General features: G+C 40.7%; 1 protein-coding gene across 1 annotated transcript; it reads left to right on the plus strand.

Annotated features, from left to right (window-relative positions):
* The first annotated feature begins 1,579 nt into the window (after positions 1 to 1,579).
* Positions 1,580 to 13,610, plus strand: LOC121873427. Its single transcript, XM_042377007.1, has 11 exons — positions 1,580 to 1,745; positions 5,652 to 5,715; positions 6,024 to 6,124; positions 6,767 to 6,863; positions 7,006 to 7,160; positions 7,526 to 8,491; positions 10,004 to 10,493; positions 10,676 to 10,839; positions 11,259 to 11,363; positions 11,744 to 11,860; positions 12,122 to 13,610. Exons 2-11 carry the CDS (start codon positions 5,652 to 5,654, stop codon positions 12,500 to 12,502), a joined length of 2,640 nt encoding a protein of 879 aa, XP_042232941.1. The 5' UTR covers positions 1,580 to 1,745; the 3' UTR covers positions 12,503 to 13,610.
* Positions 13,611 to 18,436: the final 4,826 nt, after the last annotated feature.

The raw sequence follows: 18,436 nt of genomic DNA on the forward strand, positions 1-18,436 counted from the left end.
GCATCACCCCCACCCTTTTTTACTCCCACCCTTTACTCCTCACCCTTTAATGCACCCTTTACTTCCCCAATTTTTACTCCTACCCCTTTACTCCCCACCCTTTACTCCCTCAATTTTACTCCCACCTTACCCCCACCCTTTACCACCCCACCCTTTACTCCACCCTCACTTCCCCACCCTTACTTCACCCCTTCCGGAATATGAAAATGTATTATGGGAGTTGAAATGTCACTCTATCAGCCACTACTAACATCACCCAGGATACCATTAAGGTTCATCCCAAATAGAAATTATCATCAGCCCGTTAAGATGTGAGGTCTTTATATAGAGGTTTATAAGTGACATCATCATCATCATCATCATCATCATCATCATCATCATCATCATCATCATCATCATCATCAACCTCATCAACATCATCATCATCATCATCATCATCATCATCATCATCATCATCATCATCATCATCATCAAAACGGGTTAATATAGTTACGGAAATATTATAAAATTACTGGAGAACCTGAAGTAGAAGTCAATACATAAACAGCATTAGAGGCGAGTAACTCAAGAAGGATAAAACACACACACACACACACACAGACACACACACACACAGACACACACACACACTTGATAGATAAAAAAACCCCCAACTATAATCCAAAAATTCTAATTACAGTATATTGATAAAATCTATCGTCTATCATTAAGCAACACAGGTAAGGGACCCAAACAAGAAGAGGTCACATACACTCAGACAAGAAGCAGCAGGAATAAGGTAACTGTAGTCTGGTTAATATAGTAGAGATAGAGAACACTGTTAATGGTAGGTACAGGCAGGTAGGTAGGTAGGTAGGTAGGTACAGGTAGGTAGGTACAGGTAGGTAGGTAGGAGAGCCCATGTCACAAATCCTGCTCTTCACACTGTATTGGTAAAGAGATTCCATAATGAGGTGGAGCGTGTCACAGTGGCTGGTCGTAATAATTCACACCCATGAACCCAGACTACAGGAACGGGTGGTCGTGTTGATGGCAAATGACTGCGAATGGCTGAATTGGGAGTCTAGGTAATTAATTGCGCTGTCTGAACCCGTGGATTGATCTAGACATTCCGGACATTAGGGAGACATTATGTGGGACTGTTTTTAGCCCCCCCCTCCCCTCCCCTGTGAGTTGGTATGGGTATCGTAGGGGCGTAGGAGGTTGGTAGGTTGATGAGCTCTGAGTGGGTGGGAGATAGAGAGGGCGAGGGGAAACGATGGATTAAAAAATAACTAGAAAATTGGTTTAAATAGAAAAGAAAGAAAGACAGAAAGAAAGAAAGAAAGAAAGAAAGAAAGTTTTCAAAATGAGTTACACTTATATATACCTGTTTTATGAACGTCTCTTTTAACCTACAGCTGGAACACATAACCACGTCAATAATATGATGACTGGAATGGATTATCCTCTCTTAAAAATAAAAAAAATCCATCGAATTGATCACCTGATGCGCGGAAGTACTGCGTCAGGTGAGATGAATCATGTATATATATATTAGGACCTTACCTGATGAAGATGGTGGTGACGGAGGCGGTGACGGAGGCGGTGACGGAGGTAGTGTATAACGTGTGTGACTGAGGGACCATTTCTACCCCTCTGGCTGGTAAATAATCCGGCAAGATCAGGGGAAAAATCATATCTCAAGCAGCAGTACCTAGAGAAAGGGAAGGAAAATTGACGTCAGACAAGGAAAGAATATCTCGGTAAGTTATTTAAGGCAGGGAAAAATACTCTAGATATTTAGGGGAAAAACTATTAAGTTATTATCACTCAGGGAAGATAAACAGAAGGTTAGATAAATTATGACTTGAAGAATATTTTGAGTGTAATTAAAGAAATGTTTGTCCCTATTGATGAAACTAAGGAAACTAAGCTGTTTATTAATGAAAAGCTTGAGAGAACAATTGTGGACTGAGTATGGATAAGGTTCTTGTAGCCATTTAAGCTTGCCTTTTTACGTGTTATCGTCAAGCTTTTAGGGTTAATCGTTATATAAAGCTTTGAAACTGAATATAGTCTCTTGCGAAATATGGATAATTTTGTTATTATTGTTATAACTTTTTAAAGGTTTGTGATTATGTAGTAAATTATGTTTAACTCTCTCTACATATCTGACTTTATCTATATTAAGTAACCCTTATCCACACGGAGTAGTCTTAGTCGAGAGAGGAGTCCAATTTAACTTTTCCATCTCATGAATAATAGTAATAGTAATAGTAATAGTAATAGTAATAGTAATAGTAAACCACCTTGTACTAAATTACTACAACAACAACAACACTAATAATAACAATAACAACAATAACCATTTCTCAGACTACATAACGATAAACAAAAACAAAATATTGAAAGTTAAGAAAACAAAAGACAAAAATATTACTACAAAATGATTGGTCAGATCACCACCACTCGCCACCTCTACCACCACCACTCGCCACCTCTACCACCATCACTCGCCACCTCTACCACCACACACAGCACCTCTACCACCACACACTCGCCACCTCTACCACCACACCTCGCCACCTCTACCACCACACACTCCCCACCTCTACCACCACACACTCCGCCACCTCTACCACCACACTCGTCACCTATCTCACCGCTTACTCAATCAACTCTCACCCCACCCTCTTCTCAGCTCAACACAGGTACGCCAACAGGTAAACGTAATTATGCGACACTAATCACCTCACTAATGAGATACCTTAATGAGATAATAATCATACATATTAAGGTACAATGAACGTTCTTTTAGTATAGATGTTTATGAATGTATTAGGTTCAAACACTTATATTTTCATTAGTAATTTTGGTTGAACGTTACAAAAATGTTAAGATCTTCATTGTTATTATAAAGCAAATACTGAACATTAGATACACGACAAATGTAAAGTAAAACAAAGCAACAATAATATATCTCAAACACACCTGTCACCATCATCACACACTATGTTACCAACACCACACACACCTGTTATCATCATCACACCTGTCACCATCATCACACACCTGTACCAACATTACACACCTGTTATCATCATCACACACCTGTCATCATCATCATCACACACCTGTTACCATCATCACACACCTGTTACCATCATCACACACCTGTCACCATCATCACACACCTGTCACCATCATCACACACCTGTCATCATCATCACACACCTGTCACCATCATCACACACCTGTTACCATCATTACACACCTGCCACCATTATCCTGTGTTTTCAAGTGTGTACGAATGAACGTGTGTGTGTGTGTGTGTGTGTGTGTGTGTGTGTGTGTGTGTGTGTGTGAGTTCGTCTACATAAGTCCAAAGTTCATTCGTTCCTGAAGTCAGATGGCAGAAGTGAGACACGAGGAAGTTCATATACTGGGGACACTTTATCGGCGGAACTCCCTCAGTGAAGTGCGTTGGGGCGTAAGAGTCCATTGGTCGCTCTGTATTGGTTTACGTTGGTGAGTGCGTTGGTGTGTGTTTGTTGAGTGAGTGTGCTTGTTGGTGTGTTTGTTGAGTGTGTTTGTTGGTGTGTTTATTGAGTGTGTTTGTTAAGTATGTTTGTTGAGTGTGTTTGTGGAGTGTGTTTGTTGATGTGTTTGTTGAGTGTGTTTGTTGGTGTGTTTGTTGAGTGTGTTTGTTGAGTGTGTTTGTTGGTGTGTTTGTTGAGTGTGTTTGTTGATGTGTTTGTTAGTGTGTTTGTTAAGTATGTTTGTTGGTGTGTTTATTGAGTGTGTTTGTTGATGTGTTTGTTAGTGTGTTTGTTGAGTGTGTTTGTTGAGTGTGTTTGTTGAGAGGTGTTTGTTGAGTGTGTTTGTTGAGTGTGTTTGTTGAGTGTGTTTGTTGAGTGTGTTTGTTGAGTGAGTGTGCTTGTTGGTGTGTTTGTTGAGTGTGTGTGTGTTTGTTAGTGTGTTTGTTGAGTGCGTTTGTTGAGTGTGTTTGTTGAGTGTGTTTGTTGAGTGTGTTTGTTGAGTGTGTTTGTTGAGTGTGTTTATTAAGTGTGTTTGTTGATGTGTTTGGTAATTGTTTTTGTTGACGTGTATTCCTTGATATATGTTTGTTAACCATAATATTTCTCATTATCATCATTAACTACTACACTAAATCTCATAGTATCTCACATCTTCAATAACCACCAATATTTCTCATCAAAAAAAAATCTTCCTCGACAAAGCCCTCCCCCTCCCTCTCCCTCTCCCTCTGCGGTGCATTAATTCATCTCATAAATCAACAATTCCTCTTTAATTATTGTCTTCTTATGTATTGTTACTTATTTTATTTAGTTTATTTAGTTTCATGGGTTATATTGTAAGTTTAAAAATATTGATTGGTGTTTTGTTAATAATTATACCGGAAGGCGATTCAGAATGTATAATTTTTAAAGGTAATGTTATGTGTTAAACTGTACTGTGTAAATAATCACCAGGTTTTAAGGTTAATTATTAACTATAGTTACTTTATAATCTCGTTGTGGGTCTGATATAACATGGATTCTTGTTAATTCGATAAAGGTTAAAAAGTTATTGAAACAACCGTGAAATATTGGAGCTAAAAGCTATATTGGGAATAGTGTTCAGGAGCCATATATAGAATATACGTTTTAAGAAAAAGGGTGTAGGGGGTGATTGGCTGATTGTGAATTACGTCATAACCAAGAGAGGTGGTGATTGGTTGATTGTGAATTACGTCATAACCAAGAGAGGGGGGTGATTAGTCTGATTGTGAATTACGTCATAACAAAAAAGAAGTGGTAATTGGCTGTTTGCGAACCACGTCATAATCAAGAGAGGTGGTGATTGGCTGCTTAGAAATCATTTACAAACCAAGACAGTGCAGTAACAAACATCACCGACGATCCTGGACAAGTTGTATGGAGGGGTCGGCGTCCTCACATAACAAAACAGACATCAGGGAAAAGTTCTTACTAGTTACTGAGAAATAAACTTAAAGATACAAGGAAACATTTTTACCACAGACTTGACTCACAGACTTGACTCACAGACTTGACTCACATACTTGACTCACATACTTGACTCACATACTTGACTCACATACTTGACTCACATACTTGACGCGTACAGCCATTTCCATTTTCCTATTATCAATGAAGAATTTGCATCGAAGGAACTAAACTCTAGAAGTCATTCCATAGTATTTTACAGCAAATAAAACTAAATATTTGTATTAGGTGATGGAAGGTAGTCGATTCAAACGGGTGTGTACACAAGACGATGGCTCTTACGTTGACGGCCACGAACTATGGGGGGGGGGGTGAGAGGGGGAGGGGGAAAGGAAGGGGAGGGGAGGAAGAGGAGAAAGGGGGAGAAGGAGGAAGGGAAGGAGAAGGAGAGGAGGGAGGAGAGGAAATGGGAAGGGGCTAATTCTGGGGGGTCTGATAAGTAACATCCAATGGTTTAAAGGTCACACACACACACACACAGACACACACACACACACACACACATACGGGAACTACACTATCAAGACCTCTCTCTCTCTCTCTTATATACCTGTACTGGTGTCTGTGTTTTATGGTGAATCAGAGTAAAATTAACTTCCTCAGTAGCCCAGGTGTGGTGTAGTCAGGTGTGTTATATTACAGATGGTGTGGTCAAGAGGTGTGGCGTGGACCCTGTTCGCGATAGGGACGGTGGCGATGGCGGCAAGTAAGTACAGTATACTCGCTAATCTAACCTAAACCTAACCTAACCTAACCTAACCTAACCTACCCTAACCTAAGCTAACCTAACCTAACCTAACCTAACCTAACCTAACCTAACCTAACCTAACCTAACCTAACCTAACCAGAGTTATCATAGAGACATGGAAATACAGTATTATAGAATGAAGCCTCCATATAACGGACTCGCGATCTAACGGACTACCATCTTAAATATTGTCCGTTAAATAGAGGTTTCACTATCTTGTGGGCGTGTTAGAGCATTATGTATGATCCTGTGGGCGTGTTCTACAGGTGGGCGGAGAGTGAGCGTGGTCAGGTTCCAGACTGGTGATGTGGCCACGACGGAGAGTTTTCTGGACACTGGGCTGGGCGACTTTCCTCTCCTTCGTCAGGTAGGTGGCCCTTCGTCAGGTAGGTGGCCCGCTGGTGTCAAGGGAACCGCCTGGCCCTTCCACAGGTGTCATCTTGGCCAGGTAGGTGTGTGGTACTAAACTATTCCTGCATAATCTATCTATCTATCTATCTATCTATTAGGTCCGTAATATTTCAACGTTGCCACACACCTTAATTATTTCCTCTTGTAATCAAATCACAGGTGAGATCCCGATAAGAGATACTTAAAACAGGTAATTAAATCAAGGTGTAGAGGTTTACCTTCATCACAACAACCACCACCTTGAGACTCATTAACACCTGTGAATCAGAGACCTAACACTCTATACCTATCAGAACAAGACTGGAACGGTCACTAAAGTTCTTGGGGATGAGAGCTTATATACTGGAGGACTCAGATTAGGCCACACCCACTAATATGACGTATGGTGTTATGATTGGCTAATGTGGCAGTATCTTCAGTCGATGCAATATTATTGGTCAATCTATAGAGCTTCATTACGTGTATCTCTAACTAGCCAATCACAAGGCAAAACTAGAAGAAAAAGAGAGCGGGGTTAGAAAAATCCTTTATACCTTATCATACCTTATCATACACATGTCGTCTGTATGTTAGTTGTATTAATAAGTTGTTGTTGTAGATGACGATGGTGGTACACTTAAGGCTACGTCGGGTCACCTCTCACATCCCACTCCTCAACTATGCCGTCGAAGGCTGCAATGAAGAGCTGTTTGTCGGTATGTCTGTTTTTCCTCCTCTAAACGATCCTGTAAACTAAAAATAACTGTTACTACTAATTATTATAAAATGCCAATAATATTTAGACATATACGTTATCCCTCCAACCTAATCTAACCAAACCTAACCCAACACACACAGAACTGGTGCCCAAGAAGAAGGATATGCACGTACAGTGTTGTGGAGGGCTGGTGTCTGAGGCCTTCAAGTTCAAGCTAAGAATGTTTACTTGGCAACACATCTCCGTCTCCCTCAACCTGGAGACCCGGATCCTGCTGGTTATATATGATGATCTGGTAACAATTCTTGAAATTTTTCCCTCGACTATAGGACGTTTGGTTTAGGTCAAGGTAGTGTTAGGTTAGGTTGAGAATCTAATCTAACCTAAACTAAGCTAATTTAATCTAACACTAACCTAAAGCTAATCTAACTCTCGTAGTAGTATTAGGATGAATATAATCTTCAGGTGAAATAAACTAGGGTGTCTATTATTCAGGTGATCGCTATTCCCACTAGAAATATTACAAATAAAACAAATACTTGGGGAAACAAAAATTATTCCAGTTAAAATCCTCAACGATACAAAAAATAAATCCTTGAACAATACGTAAGAACAAGGCAGACGAATACAGTAACTCTTGATGTATTCTTCCTGATGTAGGTGTACCAGGTGGAGCTGAAGGTACCCACGTGGCAGCTGGGTCCTGACAAGCGACTGGAGGTGCGTGGTGGGGGGCGTCTGGTGGTGGGACAGAAGTTGTACTCACTAGAAGGAGACTTTATCGTACTGGAGACCTTGGATGGTGAGATAGCAGACTACAGGGTATATGATGTCGCCCTACACCCCAAACAGATGAACGAATTACTCAACTGTAGAGACATACCTAACCTGAAGAAGCCACTCATCGATCTGTCCAGCAACAATATAGAGCTCAAGGGCCCGACCACAAACAGGACGATATTGATGAATGAAATGTGTAGTAATCACGTCACTGGGTTCTATCTGTTTTTCGCCCAGAAGATGGTGTTCCAGCGGGCTTACTCCTGGTGTAGGAAGCTCAAGGGTCATCTCATCCTCCCTGAAGATGCTGAGACGAATGCTTATTTCTTCGATAAATTCATCAGATTTAAAGACCAGTGTGACGACATCTGGACTCACCTATATTGGATTGGTTCTGGAGGCAACCTGACAACAAGGGTGTGGCAGAAACTCACTGACGGAACACCAATACAATGGTACCAGTTTCTGAGAGAATACAGAACTGTTACACCAGAGTTCCAATGTATCGCCGCTGTAACTCACGACAGGTATAAATGGGCCGCCTGCCCCTGTGATATAGAGACTTGTATTCTGTGTAACTTCACTACCCACCCCGAGATGAGGCTCCGTGGACTCTGCAAAGACTCCATGTTCGATCGTCTCTTCTCCTTCCGTGACAATGAGAACTATGAGCTCACGTTTGACGGGTTGGCTCACGTAGTTATGCAGAAACAAAACGACTCGTGGATCATGAGAAGTCGACTCTATCAGGGCTTGCGAGCCATGATGCAGTCCCAGTGGAAAGGCGAGTACCCGGTCGGCGTCCACACCTGGTACATCTACGGGGACAGGTGTAGACAGAAAGAGGTGAGTGACAGGTGTAGACAGGCGAGTGACAGGTGTAGACAGGCGAGTGACATATGTAGACAGAAAGAGGTGAGTGACAGGTGTAGACAGGTGAATGACATGTATAGACAGAAAAAGGTGAGTGACAGATATACACAGAAAGAGGTGACTGACAGGTGTAGACAGGTGAGTGACAGGTGTAGACAGGCGAGTGACATATGTAGACAGAAAGAGGTTAGTCCCAGGTGTACGCTCATTAACACACCTAAACAATTACACTATTACCAGATTATCCCCTTGATATTAGCGTCGACAAAACCCTTCAATAATATTTTTAGATCATATGAAAAAAAAAATACTAAACGAAATCATTATACCATTGTTTATACCTGAACTATACACATTATTTATATACCTGTGCTGCTGTCTGTGTATATGATGAATTAGTGTAAATTTACCTGTATACTGTTCATCATTTATCAAAGTTATAACCAGGATCATATTTTCAGGAGACAGACAGACAGATAGACAGACAGACAGATAGACAGACAGACAGATAGACAGATAGACAGATAGACACACCAGAATGGACAGATGGTTTGGTCTTATGAATGAAAACAAATATCTTAATTATATACAATACTATTACCTACTGTTTTTTGGGTGTTGCTGATACTGGAACACAACGCTGTAACACTTGAGGTCTAGCTTAACACTTAGAGTTTGAGAATGACCTAACCTAACCAAACCTAACCTAAGGTCTCGTTATTCAATATCTAAACACCGGAGTATGAGGATAACTTGTGGTACCATGTCACTGACCTGTTGTTGGACTAAAATAAAAAGCGTTTCAGTAGCGTTTATCTACAGTAGTTTGATGTTAGATGATATTTTTATTTGGTGATTTATAGATATCATTTGTGCGAGGAAAATACTGCAGAGGGTGAGAGGATGGAGGAGGGTATTGCAGCAGAGGTTAACCAGCGTTCAGTGACCTCCCCCTTTTGCTCTCATTCTTTAACGTTAACTAAAGAAAATGTTAAAAAAGTAGTGTCTCTGTAGTGAAGGGGTTTAGTTAGGTTAGTGTTATCTTCCAGTGTGTGTGTGTGTGTGTGTGTGTGTGTGTGTGTGTGTGTGTGTGTGTGTGTGTGTTAGGTTGTTCCGGTGATGGGGACGTGTTGGCCAGGTTAATGACTTGTTAACCTGTATGGTATAAGAGTACAGGTTCTTGTTTACATAGTGACGTAGTGATTTGTGGAGTAAATTTTGTCTTTCGTTTGATTGTTGATGGACTTGTGTTTAAGACCTCAGTGCAGGTGTTGAAGCGCAGTTAATGAAGTGGAGTTATAGAAGCGCTGTTATAGAAGCGCTGTTATAGAAGCTCAGTAATAACATAAATACACAACTAATACAATCCTATAATATCTGGTACACACACACACACACACACACACACACACACACACAGGTAGAACATGTATTAGTTAGGTATTCGATCATAACAACTCATCAAAGGTGATTATCTCTCAACAGGTGAAGTTATTGCTGACGTCTTGCCATGACAACGAATACACCTGTGATGACGGCTCGTGTATCAACAAGAACCACCGCTGTGACCTGAGTGTCGACTGTGAGGACCAGAGTGATGAGATGAACTGTAACGTTGCTCTAGTACCTACAGGTTACTCCTCCGGTCTCCCCCCACCTACTCTAAATGCCAAACCTCTCCCGATTTACTTTTCTCTAAACGTTACCTCCGTCAGGGAATTCAGCTTAGTCTCCTTCACCATAAGCATTGATGTTTTTCTCAAGCTTAAATGGCAGGATAGAAGGTTAAAGTTCAGTAACCTACAGGATAATTTTCTAGCTAATAAGATCAAGGTGTTGAGTCAGGTATGGACGCCAGTTATGAAGGTGGAGGATGGAACATTAAGTGCTGCCCAGTCCACCTCTCAAACCCAGACTGTTTACGTGACCAAAACCTCTGAACCTCTACCAGATGATGACACAACCATACGGGAAGGTGAGGACTGCCATCATTACCATCCTTATCTCTACCACACCATCCTTATCTCTACCACACCCTGTCAACCACACCACACTGACCATCTTTAATTACCTTGACAAAATCATCATAACAATCAATAATTACCTTTTTTTTTTTACCTTATTCACCTTGACATAATTATCCTTTTTTTTTTACAGATGTGGTGTACAGTGGGTCAGAGAATTCGATGATTTTCCAACGAGAGGAGACAATTACCTTCAAGTGTGAGTTTAAACTAAAGATGTATCCCTTTGATCGACAAATCTGCTTAATTGTTTACAGGATACAAGACGTCACGAAGGAACTCGGTGTGTTAACTAAGGTGAGGTACAGGTGATTTAATTGTTTACTTTGTTTACACTAAGAAAAGAGGACTTGTTTGCAGTGTTTTTGTTTTTAAGGAGTGTTTTGTGATTTGGTGATGGTGAGGATTGTGTGTGTTGTGTTGGAGAATGGGTGGTGTATGTGGTGGAGGACAAGGGGGTAGTGGTGGTGGTGATGGTGGAGGAAGACAAGGAATGATTCTGTTGTGATGTTGTGATGGAGGACAAGTGAAGGTGATGGTGTTGGTGAAGAGGAGAAATGGAACAAGTGATGATGCTAGTGGTGGTGATGGTGGAAGGGGAACAAGTGGTGGTGATGGTGGAAGGGGAACAAGTGGTGGTGATGGTGGAAGGGAACAAGTGACAGTGATAACGATACAGGATAAGACGTGGAAATAACACTTCACATCTCCTACAGGACGGGCCAGGGGTACAGTTCCTCGGGGGTCGACAGCTGCTGGAATACACCCTCATCTCTGAGACCTTCACCAACTACACCCTCAACCAAGTGAGCCACATTAAGGTCAGCTCACACTCTCACCTTTGACACTCGTATCAGTTTAACGAAGTCTACCCTAAGTCTTTCAATTACCATGGTTGATATTCCCATTTTCTACCCATCAGACCTCTCCTCGGGGTCACTCTTTCTGGTAATGGTGTTGTAAACTTTCCATCGTCGTCACTAATTATTACAAAAGCCACAATGCTGTATGGAAATACCTCCGAGATTTTATTAAATTTTGTCATATATAATCGTTAAAATTATGTTAATACTGATATAGATGTAATAATAATGAACTAAACTCTAGTATTTACTTCAACTTTAACATACAGTTTGATAATAATACTGATAAAGATGTAATAATGATAATCTAACTAAACTTATCACGTATACATCTGCAGATTGAGTTCTCCTTCAGGAACCAGTACGGGTATTACATCGGCAACACCTTCCTTCCCAGTATAATGCTTGTCATTATCTGCTGGGCCACACTGCACTTCGATATAGCCGATTTCCAGGTGTGTTACTCTTACTAACTCCTGATTAGAGGTGGATTTTGTTTACACTACTCCCGTCCCTCCACCCCCTCGTTGTTGTAGTTAGTGGTTAATTTACTCATTTGTATTAAGTATAGGGGTGAAGTCAGCCTAACCTAACCCAACCTAACCCAACCCCCGTTAAGGATAATTTTTTTTTAACTTTTTTTTACGACTAACTGTCTTATAGATAGTTAATTATAACGTCATAAATATATATCATTATCAATCATCATCTTTCAGGATCGCATTATGGTATCCCTAACATCACTCCTGGTCCTGGCAACATTCTTCACCCAAACCAGCCAATCAATTCCTAAAACGGCCTACCTCAAGCTGATAGACGTGTGGTTTGTGGCCCTGATCTCCGAGGACTTCACCATCATCATCTCTCTTGTTTACATCGAGGTCCTCCGCTTGAGACACCCAGCTACGAACATCAAGGTAGCTCCCGTTGGCTCCTTGATGGGCGGCGCCAGCAGTAACTCTTCACCTGTCCAAGTTAACTGCAACAAGAAGGCTCTGAGGATGAACAGGATCTTGTTTAATCTCTTCTCCTTAACTATGGTCATAATGGTGTTGTCCTTCGGTTGTATGTGTGTCTTTAGCTTACTCTCTCACTAGTATAGTCCTACGAGCAGAGGATGGGGGACGAGAAGAGACTATAAGATGGATAGCTGTAGTCTTTGGTTGACGTAATGAGTCTTTGGTTGACTTACAGTAGTCTTTGGTTAACGAGTGACTAAGACAGAGTTGGCTTTTTGATATTAGTTAAAATGGTTGACACATCATGACATCCTTTACCGAGACTCGTAATTACTCGTACTCTGGAAGGACTCTGCAAGTTGAGTAGTAGCCAATAGGACTCACGTCTCTTGGGGGGGGGGGGTCCTGTCGTCCCCTCATCCCACACACAGAAAGATTGACAGATAGACACCCGGTAGAAGTGTTTATATAGTTCATTCAGTTCTTTACCTCACCTGTACCAGTTGATAAGACCATCCAATCAACTCCTAAGGTACTGTTGTTCATGAATCACCACACACACACACACACACACACACACACACACACACACACACACAGTCTCATTCTATACAAGCCATAATGAATAGCCCGTAATAAAATCAATATAAAACACATACGATTATACGTAACTAACAATATCTACGTTCCTGGGAAATAAAATAATTATAGAGGTAATAGAAATATATTTGAATACCTATAATAATGTGAATCTGTAGTTTGTTTACGTTTTAAAGTGATATAATATGTGGGATTATTATTAAATGTTATATTATTAATTAAGAAGGTGTGGTTATATAATAATTAGGGTGTAGACAGGTGGTAATTATTAGTGTGGGTAAATTACCTAATTGGATAATTTGTTTGTTTAGGTGATAGATATACCTGTGTGATATTATGAAGTGTATGAGGCATTACCTGGGGTTATTACCTTCACCAAAGGTTGTAAACACCAGAGGAATGAAGCTGCAACAACTACTAATTCCTACTACAATTACTACTACTACTACTACTACTACTACTACTACTAATACTACACTTAATAAACACACGATAGTTAAGTACCTAACGAACAGTCAAAACATTACTATCATGTAACAACAGAGCCATCACTCTCACTAGTAATGAAATAATCATAACTTTCATATTTAAGTGAAATTATTTTTTTTTTCACTTGTATCGTAAAAATTTTTCACATATAATAATTTCCTTTCATTATTAAGTATAGATATATATATATTAAAAAAAAACTGTATCTACGACATCACGATTAAAGCATTTCTGTATATGTGTGTTTTTTTTTAAGTCATAGAGTGTTTGTAAATACGAGATGAATCACGAGCCTAAAAAATATGCAAATTTCTATACACATGAAAAAGAAGTTGATTTTGATCTCCTAACTCTGAATCCTATCAACCGTGCCATCGACCCAGCTTCCACAACCTCTGATCAAACTCACATCAAAAATCACCTTTAGTTACACAAATTACGGAGCCAAACTCAACCCAAACTGTGTATTTATTTAGTTATGTGCGTTTGTCTTGTAGTGTTGTTTATCCATGTTTGTATTTATGTTTATTATCATTATTATGTCTTTTTCATTTATTAGATTATGTCTTTATTTCTCTTATTTTTATATGTTTATCCATGTCTATCTCTCTCTTTATTATCTTATCTCTGCCTTCCTCCCTTCTTAACTACGTCTACCTTACGCAACTCTCACGTTTAATTCTCCAGCACATTACCATTTCATTCCTGCTTACAATACGCCATTAGGGAACATTAATTACCATGAGAAATGTATTTTAATCAGGAGACAGAATCATTGTATCATGTGCATTATAACAACACGGGGTAGCACTTAGTTACGTCTTGCTTGCCTGTTATAATGACGTGTTCTGCAGGACTCTAGGAGGAAGGGGAAGGGAAGGGAAGGAAGGAAGAGAGAGAGGAAGGAAGGAAAGAAGGGTATCATTTGATTGTATTTACATTTTTAAGCCTAGACAATAAATTCTTTCCTTGTTTATGTTCAATTTTCTTCAAGAGCCTAACGTATTTTCTTCCTCTGAGTCTGAAATATTATCGAATAGTTGTCATCCATGATATATGTACGAGAGAGAGAGAGAGAGTGAGAGAGAGAGAGAGAGAGAGAGAGAGAGAGAGAGAGAGTGTGTTCGAAAAATGCTATTGATGTGATAATCGGGTCAGTGAGCAGGGCAGAGGGAAATCGAGAATGAAAGGAGAGGAAGAAGAGAAAAGACGGAAAGATGGAGGAGGAGAAGGAGGAAAATGGGAGATAACACAAAAGTGAACAGCAAAAGTGAACAGCAGACAGAAAGAAGGAAGGAGTGAGGAAGAGGAGGAGAAAGAGGAGGAGGAGGAGGAGGAGGAGGAGGAGGAGGAAGAAAGTGTAACATACGAGATAGCTTTACTGTAAATGGAAATTAAGTGAGTCAAGCACAAAGCGACGCAGGAAATTAAGTGAGTCAAGCACAAAGCGACGCAGCACACAGCCACCCCCCTCCCCCTACCCCACCCCTCCCCTACCCCACACCCCCCCCCACCCCCCTACCCCCACCACCCCCTACACACCACCTCCCCACCCCACACCCCCTCCCCTACCCCCACCCCCTCCTCCCCCACACCCCCCTCCCCCCCCCCCAAACCCCTCCCCACCCCCCTCCACTACCCCCACACCCCCTACCCTACCCCCCACACCCTCCCTACCCCACCCTCCCTACCCCCACACCCCCACCCCCACCCCCTACCCCCACTGTCACCTGAGCCAAGTCACCCACCAGAAAATGACAAACTTCAAAACATAACATTTATTTTATATATTTATATATATATTTTTTTTTACATAAATTAATTAGTCTCTATAATGCTTTTTAAGTAAAATATATATATATATATATATATATATATATATATATATATATATATATATATGAAAAGTTATTATTATTTTTATTTTTATTTTGTTTTTAGTTGATATATTTATATAAGACTAAACACACACACACACACACACACACACACACACACACACACACACACACACACACAGGTAACGTAGAATATCGTAGATACTGTAGATTCATCAAGGTAACTCCACCTATATTATCAAAGTCAAGCCATATACACCAGTTGAAGAATGAGTTATACACAGTAACTCACCTTGGGGGGCAGCCTTCCCACCGCTGCCATAACACCACCATAATTCTAATTAACCAAGAGGTAATCAGGTCCTGGCCAAGACAGTGGTTTGGTGTGCATTAGACCAAAGAGTCTTATCTTGTGAAGGAAACTATCAACACGAGGGGGGTAGGTGATTCTCTCTCTCTCTCTCTCCACTGAACAACACAACACTCTCCCCTCCAGCATTGGAAGGAACTTAAGGAAAATGGTGACCTGAAAAACACACAGTAACTCCCCCTATACCAAACAACCACACGAAAAAACTGAGTAAATTACGAATAAAAACTTTCTAAAGATAATTAAGGTAAGAAGTAAATTAATCACAGGCCATAAGATGTCAGTAAAAACATCACAACTTCACAAAGATATTCCAAACGTAATGAGTAGTTAAATGTTTTCCTCCCCTAAAGAAGTAAATGCCTTCAGGAAGTTTGACACCATCACCCATCTGTGTCTTTACCACGAACAGACGAAGTTAGACGAAGTTAAGGCTTAATTATCCCCATTAAAAAAATAATAATAATCGTGGTATAATTCCCCATAGCGGTGAGTACAATATCTCGAGGAGCTTTTTAGATTTTTTGACGCCATTCAATTAATTTTTAGACAATATATATATATTTTTTTAAATAGTGATGTTTTCTTAGTGTTATCATTGCTGTGGTTTCATCTTGAGGAAATGTATTTGAGTCTTCTATTACTGATTTATATTTTTGACGTCATCTTTCCGGGTTGAGTAAGGTACACCACATGTTTTTCTCCGAGGCTTTCATCCATCATCTTAGGGCCGGGGGGGGAGGGAGGGGAGGGAGGAGGAGGAAGGGGGAGGAGGGGGTTGGGGGTGGGAGATAATATTGTTGCCTTGTTCCCTCTTACCCGTGGCCACTGTGGGTTAATTCTTCTTTATTTCCTTAACGTATTACCATCTGTTTATCGCCTATATGTTTTATTCCAGATTCTTGAGTTAAATTATTTACTGTTGTTCGTTTTCGTATTCTTATTATTGTTCTTAGTTAATTTGTTATGTGTTTCTTGTTCTTGCTTGAGAGAGAGAGAGAGAGAGAGAGAGAGAGAGAGAGAGAGAGAGAGAGAGAGAGAGAGAGAGAGAGAGAGAGAGAGAACTATAGTAAGGTATAAGTAAGATATAAGACCCCCAAAATAGACCCCAGATAAGACCCCCAACAGTAGACCTAAGATATAAGACCCCCAGAGAATGTAATGTTAGTTCCAAATAGAAGAAATTAAACGAGTGTTGTTGATAACGAAGTGACAGAGAGATAGACGGGAATTAATGAACCATTCTATCAGTATTGGAAAGAATTGATTCCTTAAAAGTGATACTCAAGAGATGTTTATCAGTACATCTCGCTACCAAACACACACACACACACACACACACCAACTACAATGACGACGATGATAAGTTCCGCCATTAAAAAACAAAATAAAAAATGTGTGTGTGTGTGTGTGTGTGTGTGTGTGTGTGTGTGTGTGTGAAGTTCTTATCAGACACCTTGAAGGCGTCTGCATCTGTTACAACCTTTTCAATGTTATCGCTCTAACCATGTGGGGGAAATTTTTACGTCGAGGAGGAAAACTTACACACACACACACACACACACACACACACACACACACACACACACACACACACACACACACACACACACACACAACACACACAACAACACACACACACACACACACTGTTTCTGAAGGCTATGAACACTTCCTGACTATTTTCAATCAGTTTATGGTAAGTAGTAAGTCATTTTGTCTTATGGTTGGTGTAGAGATGGTGATGATGATGATGGTGATGATGGTGATGGTGATGTTGATGGTGATGGTGGTGATGGGATGGTGATGATGATGATGATGGTGATGGTGATGGTGATGGTGATGGTGATGATGATGATGGTGATGGTGATGATGATGATGATGATGATGATGATGATGATGATGATGATGATGATGATGATGGTGATGGGGATGGTAATGGTGATGATGATGATGATGATGATGATGGTGATGGTGATGGTGATGGTGATGGTGATGATGATGATGGTGATGATGATGATGGTTGGAATTATTTGCATGGACGTATTGAGGAGATAAGGATGTTGAGAGGAAGAGGAGGAGAGGAAGAGGAGGAGAAGGAAGAAGAAGAGAAGAAGGAGGAGGAGGAGGAGGAGGAGGAGGTGTTGGGTATAAGTGAATCAGAAGGGAAATGAAATGAGAGAGAGAGAGAGAGAGAGAGAGAGAGAGAGAGAGAGAGAGAGAGAGAGAGAGAGAGACAGAGAGAGAGAGAGAAGAAGTCGAGAGAGGTCTAATGTCCCTGAAATTGTTTTTTCCTACACTAGAGAAATTACACGAAATTTATGTAACAATAATTACACCAGGTAGTAAAAATTGGTCATTAAGGCACTGGACCACCCTCCCCCCATCTCCCCACCACCAGGTAGGACCCATCCACCCCACCACCCAGGTGGACCATCTCACCCCCCACCACCAGGTGGGACCCATCCACCCCTCCACCACTAGGTAGGACCCATCCACCCCCCACCAGGTAGGACCCACATCCACCCAGGTGTTGTCCATGACACAATTTGATCTTAATTGTTGTTTTAAACTCTTGACCTTTCCATTCGACCAAATTAATCTTTGTAAGTTATTTTCTTTATAATTATTTGGGAAAGACACGAGTGATTAATTATGCCTCGTTTGTCCTTTTAAGTGGAGAGGGGGAAGGGAGGAAGGGAAGGAAAGGAGGTAGGAAGGGGAGTTGGGGGATTGGAGTAGGGGGAAAAAGCGGAGATGTGAAGGAAGAGGGTG

This window comes from Homarus americanus, unplaced genomic scaffold (genome assembly GCF_018991925.1).
Source record: "Homarus americanus isolate GMGI-L3 unplaced genomic scaffold, GMGI_Hamer_2.0 scaffold34739, whole genome shotgun sequence".
NCBI classification, from domain to species: Eukaryota; Metazoa; Arthropoda; class Malacostraca; order Decapoda; family Nephropidae; genus Homarus; species Homarus americanus.